The following is a 15943-nucleotide window of genomic DNA, read 5'->3' as shown; positions in this document are numbered from 1 at the left end:
TAGGTATAACTATCCCAGGATTAATATTTGAAAATTGAATCCAACCATATTTATTTGTTTATTTTTTTTAAAGATATATTTATTTATTTGAGAGACAGAGGGGAAGAGAGTGCATTCACCCGGGGAGGGGAGTGGCAGAGGGAAAGAATCTCAAGCAGACTCCCCTCTGATTGGAAGGCCCATGTAGGGCTTGATCTCATGACCCATGAGATCATGACCTGAGCTGAAACCACTTAAAGTACTGAGCCACCCTGGTGCCCCCTGAATTTAGCAATATTTAAATATAAGAGCATGATCAGTTAGAATTATTCCAGGAAAGCCATACTTATATCAAACATTTCATTAAAGTATTCAAGAAAAAGAATGATCACCTCATTCAGTATAGAAAAAAATTTGTTAAAATTCAACCAGTTAATGATAAAAACAAGTAACTAAGAATACAGGGGAATTTTCTTAACCTATTTAAGAATATCTGTCTAAAAACTACATTCAGTAAATGGCATGCTGTATGGTGAAACTTAAGAGACAGTCTCTTTTTAAAGTTAAGAAAAATTTCAGTTCTCAAGTACAAGTACAGTTCTTGTTTTACTGGATCACAGAAAACTCTATATTTAGTGAATCAGTGAGGGGACAGCATGCAATTACTGAGGAGTTATAGAACCTTTTCTGAAAGCTTACGTATATGTAGATTCAAAATAATTGAATCTTTACTGTATTCCTTTTGTATCTCCTAAAGAATACTATTTTTGCCTGTTTAATGATCAGTATTCTTTAAATTTTGAAGCAAAGTGGGAGGGGCACCTGGGTAGCTTAGTTGGTATCTGTCTTTGACTCTGGTCATAATCTCTCAGATCTCTGGGATCAAGCCCCATCAGGGGCTCCCTGCTCAGCAAGGTGTCTACTTCTGCCTCTCTCTCTCTGTCCCTCCCCCTGCTTGTGCTCACTCTCTCAAATAAGTAAACAGGTCTCCAAAAAAAGTGAGAAAAATGCTTAATAATTAAAGTCATAGCATGTATTTATTGACTTTTTAATCATTTAATTGTTAAGTTCAGTATTTTGTGTCACATCACTGTGAATAATCTATTATTCCTCTAATCTAAATGATTTTATTGATTGCTTTCAGTTCTGGTAGCTTTGCAAAACTAAGATAAAGTGTTAATAATTTGTAATTGTCTTAATCCTTTGTAATTAAAATAATATTCTGAGAATAAAATAAGTTAGTATAATGAACTCTTCATAAAAGACCAATGCATTATTTTCAGATTGAGATACACACACACACCCCCAAATAAAATGCATGTGTGTATTTTGAGTGTTAGTTAATACATGGAATGTGAAGAAATTTAGTTTTTATCAAGTAATTGCAATAACCCAAAGAAAAGTTATGAAAGCATGCAGCCCAAACTACAAAAATGTGAGGCATTTTAGAGCATGAAAGAATATAAAATATTATTGGAACATTTTAATGTTGTATTTTCAGTGAAAGTATATGTTATGCTTCATCAAAAGAGTCCACACGTGTTATGTGTAACGCCACGACTGCGAAATTCGGAAATGATAGATCCATCATTCCAATGGCATGGACCAAAAGGAAAAATTATTTCAGGTAGGCTTTTGTTTCACTTATCATAATTACATTAATGTATCTGAAATATATGCAGAACGGAGAGAGTATTCATATCTCTTACATATGTATATGTTTCCTCAAGTTTTTTTGTTTTTTTGTTTTGTTTTTTAACCTGTGGCTCCCTTTGGAGTGAGATTCTCCGTGTGTGTGGAGTTCCCTCGGCAGCTGTATTCCACAAAAATGTGACTTTTTTTTGAAGTTACTAATGTCATTTTCATTACCCCAGTCAAACTTTTCTTAGTCAAGTGTGTATAAAGAAGCAGATATAATTCTGTTTTTGTTAAAAGTACAAACGAGCCCTTTGAGCTACAGATGTACAATAGGGTTTTGTTTGTTTTTCTGCAGCCCCACTTTGGGACAACTTGAGACTTTATTTGTAGTTAGAGTCTTATATTTTCTGGTTTTCTATTTCTTTCTGACTAAAATCCATGTGGATTACTCTTGGATTAAATATTATTATCCAGGGGCGCCTGGGTGGCTCAGTGGGTTAAGCCGCTGCCTTCAGCTCAGGTCATGATCTCAGGGTCCTGGGATCGAGTCCCACATCGGGCTCTCTGCTCAGCAGGGAGTCTGCTTCCCTCTCTCTCTCTCTCTCTACCTGCCTCTCCATCTACTTGTGATCTCTCTCTGTCAAATAAATAAATAAAATCTTTAAAAAAAATTATTATCCATTAAAAAACGACTAAATTTAACATTGAGTATTTTAGTATTAAACATAGGCATTTAGATAAGCTGCATGGTTTGACCGTGATTGTGTATTAATATGTTATTGGTGCTGTGCTTACAAAAGAGGGACCGTAGTACTCAGGTGTTCATCTGGAGAAGAAGGTAGACTTGAAACTCTGGATGGTTGCCTTACAGTTTTCAACACACTTTTGAGAAAACAGGCTCTTACTGTCATGAAGATACTTCTTTCCACATAGAGACTGCTATTGGTATGACTCATGTGATTGGCATTTTCTCTATTCAACTTATTTTGTTGCTTTGAAATGCATATCTTACTTTTATTCTGATTTTTCATTTGCTAAAAGCTGATTTGTTTTTGCAGCATAATTTAAAAAATATTAATTAGCTTAGCTGTTCTTGTTTTAAGCCTTGATGAATACCCCGCTTAATGAATTTTCATCCTAAAGATCTGTTCAATGAAACACCTAATTATTTTTGCATCCTTTCTGAGGAGGTTTTCTTTATTACTTTATTCACCACATTTTCTTTCTTTCTTTCTTTCTTTCTCTCTTTCTTTCTTTCTATCCTTTTGGTATTTTGAGAGAGTGCCTCTGTACAAAAGCCTTCAGGTTTATTTTTTTGTGTTGGTTGGGGGGAAGAAGTTTATTCATATCAAATATTTGCTCAGTAAACAGTCATTGGAAGTATTTGTTTTGTAATATGTTAATTCACATTTTTATATACTTGGATGATATCAGCTGTATATTTCTACAATATTTATGCAGATTCTAAAGTAGCTTAGAATTAAAGAGGTACTCCTCTCTTTGGGTGAGGTGGTCCTTCAAAGTGAACTACTCAGGTCTTAATTAGGGAGTGGCCACTTGGTGGGTACCGTTGCACTAGGCTTTGTGGGAAATTGAAAGATCAAACCCAGCATCTCTGCCTGACTGTAGTAATGCAGGAGGAGGAGATTAGCAGAGATCAGTAGCAGAAATCCTGAGACTATGCACTTATAAATCCATGAAATGGTCCAAGTATAAAAACATCCAGTACTGAAAATGTAATTGGACTTTATTTTTACTGCTCTATAATAGTAGCACACAATGTCATGCAAACATGTGTGTTAAATATATTTTATATCTGGTGTTAAAACTCTGTAAGTTCATGGGGCGCCTGGGTGGCTCAGTGGGTTAAAGCCTCTGCCTTTGGCTCAGGTCATGATCCCAAGGTCCTGGGATCCAGCCCTGCATTGGACTCTCTGCTCAGCAGGGAGCCTGCTTCCCCCTCTCTCTCTGCCTGTCTCTCTGCCTACTTGTGGTCTCTCTCTGTCAAATAAGTAAATAAAAAAATCTTTAAAAGAAAAAAATAAATAAAACTCTGTAAGTTCAAAACCAGAAGTGTTCAAGTATTGTTCTGTTTTAACAAATGTTACTCCTTTGATTTGGAGATTGAAATCTGAAATATTTTTTTCTCTAAGATGCCATGCCAGTCTTGTAGTTTATCTTGCAAAATATAATATATGATAGAATTTTGACTTCTTCAACTGGAAGCAATAATTTAATTTACTCCCTTTCATAGTATAAGATAGATGTTGAAAAATGTCGTTATAATAAAATCATATTAATAGTGTTTTTTTATTTATAAAAACTATTCTTAGAAAATTCTGGTATTCTGACATCATGATCATATTTTAGTTTGCAGTACAACATTGCATCATAATTCACTGTCTACCAGTTTTAAAGATCATTTGCTGTACTATCATTATGATTTCAGAAAGAACTGGAAATGTCTAATTTTCCTAAAGCTTAAAAAGTGGAGAATCTTTTTGGAATCTAGATTAAAGTGCACTGTACTTAGTTATCTTCTTATGAATATTCCAAAGTTAGCTTACCTAAAATTGGACAAAAGAAATCATGTGATTATGTAATTACTTGCACATTCTCCTGGAGAGAAATACTCAGATTGTTTAGATGGGTTGTAAAATATAGCGGACCAATCTTAGATTTGGTCTCTTTCTCTTTCCCCACCTTCTCTCTCTCTCTCAGTCCCTACTCCCCCCCAACCATTTCTCTTTCATTTTTTTCTTCTTTCTTACTCTTTTCTTTCTTTCTTTTTTTTTTTTTTTTTTTGAGAGAGAGAGCACATGAACAGGGGAGGGGCAGGGGAAGAAGGAGAGGGAGAATCCCAAGCAGGCTCCATGCGCAGCATGTAGCCAAACACAGGGCTCAAACCCATGACCCTGAGATCATGACCTGAGCCAAAATTAATATGAGGACACAACTTGCTGAGACACCCAGGCACCCCTCCTTCAATATTTTTTTATTTACAAATGGAATACATTTTTTGCACAAAGACCTGTACCTCTTACTCCAGGCTCCCTTACATTCTCATGAATTAACTCGTTCTGGTGTGTGCACTTCCCCACTTACCTGAACATATATTAACACACATATGCACATCTGTTGAATTTTACCCTGTAACTACACTCTTGTTTCTAATGAGATCATAGATTTTTATTTTATCTTACCTTGATATATTTTTATGGAATGATGCAGTTTATATATACAAAGTTATATAAGATACATGCAACTTATGACACACAATAAAACAAACATCCCAGAACCTAGTATTCAATATATACCATTACCAAGACTGTTGCACCTTATAGTAAGTTGCTTACAAATCCTGTTCTTCTGTCCCCAAACCCCTGTTAGGTAAACAGTGCCCTGACCTTTTACAGTATTACTCCCTAACTTCTCTTTGTGTATTTGTTGTGTACTGGCATACAGCCACACATACACATACTAGTTGTTTAGTTTTTTGGACAGCCCTCTTCAGTAAGTACAATCATTCCCTCCATTTTATATGTGAAAAAACAGAGGACTTGAGAGAAGAAGGTACTTACCTAAAGTCATGTGCCTTTGAAGTCTGGCTTCAGATTTCACAGGTATTACATAAATGAAGTAGGAATAGAATTTTCCCTACTCACCATTTTGTGACTTTTTAAATTTTGTATCTTAAAGAATTTGTCCAATTTAGAATCTTCTTTCAACTGTGAAATTTGTGTACATGAAGTAGTTTGTGATACTTTCTTTAATATGTTCAGAATCTGTATGATGTGCCCCATTCTGCTTGATACTGGCTGTAATCTGTTCCCTTTCATTTTGGTCTCTCTTGATACAGGTTAAACAATTTTTTCAGTCCTTTCAAAGAACCAGCTCGTGGTTTGATTTATTTTTCTCTGTTATTTTTTGCTTTCGATTTCATTGGTCTCTGTTTTTGTTTTTTATTATTTTCTTTCCTCTGTGTGATTTGGGTTAAGTTTGCTTATCTTGTGCTGGTTGTGGATTCTGGATTGACAGTTTTTTTTCTTTCAACATTCTAAAGATGCCTTTCTGGATTCTTTTTGCTTACATGTTTTCTAATGACAAGTCTGCTGTAATCTTATCTCCCTCTGTAGACATTGTGTCATTTTTTTCTAATGGACTTCAAGATTTTTTTCTTTGCCTTTCATTTTCAGGGATTTGAATATTATATACCTTTTTTTTTGTTTTTTTATATTTTTTTCTGCTTAGTGGTCTCTAAGCTTCTTGGACATTTAGTTTGGTATTTGCCATTAATTTTTAAAAAATTCTTAGCTATTATGTCTTCAAATATTTATTCTGTCCCATGCTGTCCCTCCTCTCCTGAGATTTCTGTCATGTAGATGTAACACTGTATGGTACTGTTCCACAGCTCTTGGATTCTTTCTTCTTGGTGATGGTTGTGGCAGTATTTTATTTTTTCTCTGCGTGATTCAGATTGGGTTGTTTCTTTTGACCTGTCTTCGAGTTCATCAATTCTTTCCTTAGCTGTCAAGCTTTTTACAAGCCCATGGAAGAAATACTTCATCTGTGTTATTGTGGGATTTGTGTGTGTGTGTGTGTGTTGTTGTTCATTTTGTTTTGCTATTCTGCCATTTTCATTTAATTATTTCTTACAGTTTCAGTTTCTGCTGAAATCTCTCCTATCTGGTCTTATATATTATCTATGTTTTCCATTAAATATTTTGGTACATTTGTTATTGTTATTTTAAATTTACTGTCTAATATTTTTGATATCTATATCATTTAAAAGTCTGCCTCTGTATATTGCTTGGTATTTTGGAAATGTGTCATTTCTTACTTTTGTACATGCCTTCTAAGTTTTTGTTAAAGTTGGATATCTTAAATAAGACAGTAGATAATAAGTATTTTTATGTTTTGAGATCACCACCTTTTTAAAAATAGTGTTATGTCAGCGTGCCTGGGTGGCTCAGTCTGTTAAGTGTCTGCCTTCTGCTCAGGTCATGATCCAGAGTATTGGGATAGAGCCCTGCATAATTTCATTACAAATTATTGATCAGCAGGGAAGTCTGCTTCTCCCTCTCCCTCTGCCTCTGCTCATGTATTCTCTCTTCCTTGCTCACTCTCTTAAATAAATAAAATATATTTTTTTAAATAGTGTTATGTCTTCAGTATTACAAGTTTGTGTTCATCTAGTCAAGAATTTGTCTGGGTTTAATATTGGTTGTTGCAGTGGTTATTGAAAGCTTCAGATAGCTTTAAAGATGTTTTAGGTGTAGTCTGGTTTATGAGAAGTTATTTTTCCCCAGTGTCTGATCTTTCTTTGGCTTTGATTTCTCCTTAAAAAAAAAAAAAATTCTCTGGAAAGAATCTCTTTCTTGCAGTTCTTCTAATTTGATTGCACTGCATTTTTACTAGATTCTTATTATTGATGGAAGCTGGGGGAGAAGGACAGTCTCTGATGTTCAGTTAAGCTTAGCTTTTGTCAGGTATGGTATCCTTGGGTCTTGGCGGGGCGGGGTGGGGCCATCACAAATGCTTCTCCACCTTTAGGGTTGGCCTAATACTTCTTGCTGATTCTTCTACAAGGATGAGGCTCTTTTTTTTTTTTTTTTTCCTTTCTGTATCCTTCCCTAGTGGTACCAAGTTTCCATAGTGCCCCACGTGACTATTTTTGTTCCTTTTTTCCCTGTAGATTAAAGCATTGTTCTTACCAGGAAGTGGGAAATGGGCGTGGGTAGATTTTGGCAGTTTGCTAGACCCATCCTTTAGCCAGAACCCAATGGGAGTCTTGCTCAGGATTCCCCTCACCTTCCATTTGACCACTCAGTTGTTGCTGAAGGTAGAGCCTGTAAGAGGGTATAATTAAGAGGGTATAATACCCCCGCCTTCCCCCACCCTAGTATCTGGTCCTCAGAAGCTTGACATGTTCACACTGGTTGACACTGGCTTTTAGCAATTCACTGAAAATTTTTAGCGGAGTCTTCTTAAATACATGGGTCCTTGTTCTCTTTATAGGTTACTGTCTATCCCCAAATTTCAGCTTTGTTGTAATCCCACTGTAATCTTTTGATAGTTTCAAGAAGAATTGTTAATTGAAAGTTTGTCTTTTTCCTAATTGTAATAGTGGAATCAATGTTCTCATCGTCAATTTTCATATCGAGCAGAAACCAAAAATGTAAACCTATTTTTAAAAATTACAAGTGTGGCGCACCTAGGTGGCTCGGTGGGTTAAGCCTCTGCCTTTGGCTTAGGTCATGATCTCAGGGTCCTGGGATTGAGCCCTGCATCGGCATCCGGCTCTCTGCTCGGCAAGGAGCCCGCTCCCCCCCACCCGTCTCTCTGCCTACATGTGATATCTCTCTCTCTGTCAAACAAATAAATAAAAATCTATATCAAAAATTAATAAATAAAAATATTAAGTTGTAATGAAATTGTGCATAAATTTTGCCATGTAATTTTAGAGCTCTACGACATGGACTTCTGGCAGTAGAGTCCAACTCTGAATTTTTAGATGATCAAACTAAGTTGTAGAGAGAGAAGAGGTACTGACTCATTCAGTTATTCATTGACTGTATGCTGTGTGAGTTGTTATAGTAGTGTCCCTCAGCATCATGAAATTCCCATTCAAACTTAGTTACTCAAAAAGTCATTTTTTAAGTAGCGTTATAGAATGGGTTTTTCTATTGGCTGTGGAATCAATCCTCTGGGTATCTTTTCAAGTGTGCCACTTTAAATTTTTTTAAAAATAAGGTGAGAGGGTATTTTATTATGGATCATATGCAACTTGTTTTTCTGGCTGTCCTAATATTTAACATTATAGTAGGCATTCAGATATGTATTAATGCACTTATTAACTTATAAATTTCATTACAAATTATTGCCAAGAATGCATATCTTCATTGACAACATGATATTTAATATTTATGGGCACTTTTTTTTTCCTTATAGTTTGAGAAGAATACATATTAATTATTTATTTTTAAAAATTTATTTAAATTCCAGGTAGTTAATAGACAGTCTAGTATTAGTTTCAAGTGTACAATTTAGTGATTCAACACTTCCATACAACACCCAGTGCTCATCAAAAGTGCCCTCCTTAATCCCTCACCCATTTCCTCCATCACCCCATCTATTTCCCCTCTGGTGACCATCAGTTTATTCTGTAGAGTTAAGAATCTGTTTCTTGGTTTGCCTCTCTTGCTCTCTCTCTCTCTCTCCCCCCCATGCTTGTTTTGTTTCTTGAATTCCACATATGAGTGAAATCATATAGCATTTCTCTTCCTTGACTGACATATATTAGGCACCTTTTATCATATTTACTATCAAGTATTTGTCTCTGCTGAAATATATAGCAAACAGTTGAAAACTTGTTAATCTGTTTTAGAAAAGAGATGTTATGATAAATCTGTAATCTTTCATCAAAAAATATTCGTGAAGAAATAGGCATTGTAATACAAACAGTCCCAATTTATAACCTGTTTTCCATCATCATCCAGGATATGGAAATAGGAATTCTTAAGGCATAATTCTCTATGCAAATTCCATCCATTTCTCCTTCAGTATCTGAAGTAGAGCTTTGCATGTACTAGAAACCCAACACATTTTTATTGAGCAAATTAATAGTGAAAATTTCCTAAGAACATTCATCTTTTGTCTTATTTTGAGGACATAAATTTATTCAAAATAAACCTCAAATTGAAAATTATAATAAGTTGTTTACTTAAAGAAGAAAGGATAAGCATTTGCTAGGTTAATACTTTTCATTCTAATGAATGGCATATTAAATTGTTGGGTGAATTTCAGTGTAATGGTTTTCAGATGCACAACTGGTTATGAACTTTCAGAATGACAACTTGAATTGCTTAAGGATTTGTAGATTTTTCAAATACTTTAACAGTTGTTGTATTTGTCACAGGAAAACAATCTTGTGAGGTGTGCTATCATGTATTATGATTCGTTGTTTCACAAATGAAGGACCTAGATTTTAGAAAGATTAAGGGGTTACCAGAGGGTTAAACAGTTCATGAGAAAGAAAGGCAGATCTAAATCCCATGTCTGAAGCCTCTACATCAGTCTTTCCTGTTACACAGCATAGCTTTCTCTCAGTGTGATACTGAGGTAATGAAGCACATGGAAGTCAAAAGGGCTCTTACACCCAGTCCTAACTCTAAACACTGCAACTCTGTGCTCTGTGCTTGGACAATTAGGGTGATCTGATCTGTTTTCTTTCTTGAGCAGCCCTTTGGGTTGTAACCCAGCCTTTGCCTGCTATCATGTGTAATGACTAGAAGTACCTAGTTGTTAGTATCTTGGGTTAGCTTTTGTTCTGGGTGCATTCCTCCCTTTCACATGTACTTTGTAGTTTGTAAGCTTACGGAAGGCATAATTTAGCTATAAAATACACATATACATAATTATAGTGTATGCAGATACCTACTGTTTTCATATATATATGAATATCTGTTAGTGCTCACAGCTGGGCAGGGAGATCAGGAGTGCATTAAGTACATGGAATTGTTAGTTTCTTACTACTTAGGTGCCACACAGTTGGTGAATTCAATTAGTAAAAATCAGACACTAAGGTGAGGTGATCCTGGTGGTGGGTATTGAGGAGGGCACCTTTCCATGGAGCACTGGGTGTGGTGCATAAACAATGAATCTTGGAACACTGAATAAATTAAATTAAATTAAAAAAAAATCAGACACTAAGAAGATCATCCTGTCACATGCTGTCAACAAACACCAGGCGCAATGACTGGTTAGGCCCCCAGCTCCTTTCAGTGATTCTGTAGGTAAAATCTGATGTTTTTAACTCTGTTTAGAAAACATTTTGTCATTTTATCTCAGTGTCATATCGTTTAAGCAACTAAATACTCTATCTTATTTCTTTATTAGAGAACAGCACTGCACAAGTGACATCCACAGGAAGCCTCATATTCCAGAACTTTGAGGAGAGCATGAGTGGAGTGTATACATGTTTCCTGGAGTATAAACCTACTGTGGAAGAAATTGTTAAAAATCTTCAACTTAAATATGTTATATATGGTAAGAAGTGCATTTCATTGTATTTTTAACATTTCTTAATGTTTTCAAGTATTTATGTATCTTTAGGTTTGTCTTAAAAGCATTTTGTCATTTTTTAGTCTTTTAATTAAAGAACAATTCCTCCTTTCCTGTGTTTTACAAAGTACTCTGTAAAGTGTTAGTGGTGAGGGCGGGGCTTGTTTTTTCAGGGGATAGTTGACAGGAACACATAAATTTAAGCTGATGAATGAAAATGGGAGTTACAGAAATTATGTTTTCAAATTATTATAATATAGCCTGTACTGCTTTTAAATCCTGAAATTTCATGCTTGATGGCACACTGCTATCCCCCTAGACAGGAGCATGAAATGCCACTGTATAAATCCTTTTCTAAAAGCAATTTGATCTCTGGAAGTTTGAGATTGGGAAGGCTAGGTGGGTAATGGAGTAGCCAGGAGAACAGCCTGAGCAAAGGTGGCTTATAGGTTCCCTCTCATGGGGAGGCCCACCCATGGCAGAGAGGTAGTAGCTCTCCCCCATGCAGGTGTCTGATCTCCAGCACCTCTCAGTGTGCTACCTCAAGACAGCAGAAGGGACTCTGCACATAGTAATAAGCTAAGGACCTGGACAAGGAGAGATGATCCTGAGAAAGCTGAGTAGGCCCAGTATAATCACAGGATCCTTATAAGAGGAGGCGTGAGAGTCAGTGGCGCATAAAGGACATGTCATGGTGGAAGGAGAGGTCTCAGTGGTTGTCTTTGAGGATGGAGTAGGGGCCAAACACCAGGGAGTGCAGGAGGCTTCTAGAAGCTGAGGATGGCAGACAGTTTCCTCTAGAGCTTCCAGAAGGAATGTACCCTGATTCTAGCCTTGTAAGATTCACTTTGGACTTCTGATTTTTAGAATTTCAAGATGATAAATTCGTGCCATTTCCAGCCACTACATTTGTGATGATTTGTTACAGTAGCAATAGGAGAGTAATGTACCATCTTTGTTTCAACTGAGTTACAGAACAAATGGCAGAATTATTAGTGGTTTCCTAATAATTTTTGGTCACTGAATAAACACTATCCCATATATCCAAAGAAATACATCATTTTTTAATGAGAAATCATATTTACTATCATTCGCAAAAATTCCTGAATCAGTCATGCTTCACTTTTGTTACATAGTTTTCTCCATCTTGTTATTTTATAGGTTTTGTCTGTACTGAATATAATTTCTGATAAGAGTGTATTCACATAAACTGACAATTGTAGCATTGCCTTAAATGAATGCTAGTTTATGGTAATGATGAGCATAGCTAATCTGTGCCAGGCAGTGCTGCGTTTTTACATGTAATTCTCATACCCATAAAACGCTTGCCTCTGCAAGGCATTGTCAGAAGTGCTTTATTTGTATTCAGCTAATTTAATCCCCACAACAGACTGTGCAGTACATACTGCTGTGGTCTGCCTGTGTACAAACACTGAGGCATAGAGGGGTTAAGTGAATGTGGGGAGACTCCGATGTGAATCTAGAAATTCTGATTCAGGAGTGTGTGTTCTTACCTTAAAGTTAATTTTGTTATACAGGCACAAAAGCCAATTAGATTCCCTTTTATGTTTTTAGTATAAGTTCTTTAGTATACATGTTTGGTATATAAATGGTGTTTTTATATTATTTTTGTTAGTATAGCTGACATAAAATGTTACGTTAGTCTTAGCTGTACAACATAGTGATTCCACAGCTTTAAACTTTATCCTGTGCTCACCACAAGATACACATGTATTTTCATATTATGGAAACTAAGTTGTTAGTATTTCTGTAAGAAGAATTCTATAAGGTAAAATCTTCTACAGAATATTCAGTGTTATTTTTGATAGAATCTGTCAGTTTCCTATGAAGTGTGGACCAATTTATATCCCTGCCATACTATATGAAAACTTCATCTTTTATAATATAGGATTTTTTTCTGTTGGCTTGTGTTTGGCTTATGCTGAGTAAGCTTCCCTGAATTAGAGGAACTGAATTCACTTATAATTACATTTTTATATATGGAATGTTTAAAATTTTAGAAAGTAACAAAAATAACATAACACCCAGAATTACTATCAGATTTAAATATGGCAAGACCATAGATATATGGTGACTCATTCCTTTAATATGCCCATCCTTAATTAGTAAATTTGAGCATTTAAAAGTATTTTTGTTACCTAGTGGATTACGTTGCCTTTTTAGTTTTGATGCCATTTTCATTTTGGATGACTTGCCTTTTTCTTAGTAATTTATAGGGTATTACCAGTCTGCATATCAATCCTTTATCATACTGCAGTAGCTTCTGCCTATCTCTCAGTATGGTGTTGTTTATACTCCAGAAGGTTCAAATGTTGTTATAGTGAGAGCTGCCAGCTTTTTTTTTTTTTAAGATTTTATTTATTTATTTGACACAGAGAGAGAGAGAGAGAGAGAGAGAGATCACAAGTAGGCAGAGAGGCAGGAAGAGAGGGAGGGGGGGAGCAGGCTTTCTGCCGAGCAAAGAGCCCGATGTGGGGCTCTATCCTGGGACCCTGAGATCATGACCTGAGCTGAAGGCAGAGGCTTAACCCACTGAACCACCCAGGCGCCTGCCCAGATTTTTTTTTTTTTTTAAGATTTTATTTATTTGAGAGAGAGAGAAGGAGGGAGTGAGCGAGCACCCACATGAGAAGGGGGAGGGTCAGAGGGAGAAGCAGACTCCCTGCTGAGCAAGGAGCCTGATGCGGGACTGGATCCTGGATCTCCAGGATCATGATCTCAGCGGAAGGCAATCACTTAACCAACTGAACCACCAGGTGCCCTGATTTACCAGCTTTTTGAATTGTGATTTTTTTTTTTTTTGCATTTGATTTTTTTTCTGAGATCATTCCTTATACCTAGAAAATAAGAGTTTCCTATATTTATTTGGTTGGAATGTGTTTATTTTTTATTAAAGTATTTATTTATTTATGGCAAGTAGGAGAAGGGGCAGAGAGAGGGTGAGAAAATGTCTCAAGCAGACTCAGAGCTGAGCACAGAGTCTGACATGGGGCTTAATCTCCTGAGCCAAAATCAAGAGTTGGACACTTAACCGACTGAGTCACCCATCACCTGTGTTTTTTTATTTTTTATTTTTATATATATATATTTTTTAAAGATTTTATTTATTTATTTGACAGAGATCACAAGTAGGCAGAGAGGCAGGCAGAGAGAGAGAGAGGAGGAAGCAGGCTTTCCGCGGAGCAGACAGCCCGATGCGGGGCTCGATCCCAGGACACTGGGATTCTGACCTGAGCCGAAGGCAGAGGCCTTAACCCACTGAGCCACACAGGCGCCCCACACCTGTGTTTTTTTAATTAAACATTTTATTTCAGGATAATTGTAGATTCATGGGTAGTTGCAAAATATGATCCAGAGATCCTATGTGTGCTTTTACTCAGTTTTCCCCCATAGTGACATCTTGTGAACATATTGCACATAATCAGGCCAAGATACTAAGTTCATATTGTACAGCAATCTGAGTCAGGCTCCTCCAGTTTTATAGTCCTTCGTTGTGAGTTTGTGTGTGTGTTTAATTCTCTAAATTTTATCGCAGGTGTAGTCTCCTGTATGCACTGCTACAGTTAGGATACATAGCAACACTAGCAACAGAAGTATACTTTGGGTTGTCCTTTTTTTTTAAAAAGATTTAGTTTATTTATTTGAGAGAGAGAGAGCACAAGCCTGGGTGGAGGGGCAGAGGGAGAGGGAGAAGTGACTTTCTACCCTGAGATCGTGACCTGAGCCGAAGGCAGACACTCAGTGGACTAAGGCACCCAGGCATCTGTGCGTTGTCCTTTTACCACCTCATTGTGACTGACAACCACCATCTTCTCCAATTCTGTAACTTCATCATTTTTAAATTATTATATAAGTACAGGAATAGCATACGTAATTTTATGGGATTGGATTTTCTTCATTTGGCTTAATTCTCTGGAAGTTCATCTGCATGGTGGTGTGCATTTATCATTCATTTCCTTTATTCTGAGCTGTACTCTGCAGCCCACAATGTGCCACAGTCTGTTTAACCCCTCACCTGCTGAAGCACGTCCGGGTTGTTTCAGGCTTGGGGCTATAACATGTAAAGTTGCTATGAAGCTTGTGTATATTTTTTTTGTGTAGGTACATGCTTTTATATCTGTGGGATAAATGCCCAAAGTGCATATTGGATGTGGACATGTGATAGTTACATATTAGGTTTATAAGAAATTGCCAAATTCTTTGCCACAGCGGCTGTGCAAGTTTACATTCTGCTAACAGCTTCTCTATGTCCTCTCTGGTATTCAGTGTTGTCATTATCTTTTATTTTAACCGTTCTGATGGGTGTGAAGTGATATTTCACTGTGGTTTTCGTTAGTGTTTACCTAATATCTGTGGACGTTGAACATAATTTATGAGCATATTTGCCAACTGTATATCCTCTTTGGTTAAGAGGGTTAATTAAATTAATTTAATTAAATTAATTAAATTAAATTAATATTAATATCGTTGATATTTTTGCCCATTTTCTAATTGGAATTTTTGATGTGGTATTATTGAGTGCCTTGATTTTTTTTTAAATACATATTTCCATATATATTCTTTGGTAGGTTATGATATTTGCAAATTTTCTCTTCTGGTCTATATCTTTTCAGTCTCTTAATGAGATTTTTTTTCCCCAAAGGGAGGAGATCCAGAATATATTTTTTTAACTTTTAATTTTTTTATCTTGATCCCTCATCTGTTTTTTCTAACCTTCTCTACCTGCCTGTGGCAGCCACCAATCTGTTCCCTGTTATCTATGAGGTTTTCTTTTCTTTCCTTTTTTTTTTAAGATTATACATATAGGAGAAATCATACAGTATTTGTCTTTCTTTGTCTGATTATTGCACTTGGTGTAATGCCTTCAAAGTCCACCCACGTTGCTACATGTATGCACGCATGTGTGTGGTCAAATCCCAAGATTTCTTTAGCCATTCAACTGTCACTGGACATGGTTTCCTTATCCTGGCTGTGGTAAGTAGTGCCACAGTGAACATGGGGCTGCAGATATCTTTTTGTGTTAGTGCTTTTTTGTGGGGGCTAAATCTAGAAGTGGAATTGCTGGATCAAAATGTAGTTCAGTTATAATTTCGTGAGGAACCTCTGTACCGTTTTCCACTGGCTGCTCCAGTTTGTTTCCTGTGTTGATTTCAGCTCTTCTGACAGGTGCCAGGTGGTTTCTCATTGTGGTTTTGATATGCATTTCCCTGATGATGATGTTGAATATTTTTTTCACGTATCT

The 15943-nt window shown here is 36.3% G+C and overlaps 1 protein-coding gene across 1 annotated transcript in view; it reads left to right on the top strand.

Annotated features, from left to right (window-relative positions):
* Nucleotides 1-15943, top strand: part of ZPBP (zona pellucida binding protein) — a 104989-nt gene that overhangs the window by 10991 nt on the left and 78055 nt on the right. Inside the window, exons 3-4 of the mRNA XM_032305606.1 lie at nucleotides 1481-1606; nucleotides 10516-10665. Of these exons, the coding sequence (XP_032161497.1) occupies nucleotides 1481-1606; nucleotides 10516-10665 (276 nt within the window). The remainder of the gene's footprint in view (nucleotides 1-1480; nucleotides 1607-10515; nucleotides 10666-15943) is intronic.

This window comes from Mustela erminea, chromosome 11 (assembly GCF_009829155.1).
Source record: "Mustela erminea isolate mMusErm1 chromosome 11, mMusErm1.Pri, whole genome shotgun sequence".
In the NCBI taxonomy this organism is placed as follows: Eukaryota; Metazoa; Chordata; class Mammalia; order Carnivora; family Mustelidae; genus Mustela; species Mustela erminea.
Note: the sequence above shows the minus strand (reverse complement) of the source record. Positions and strands in the feature narration are given on the sequence as shown.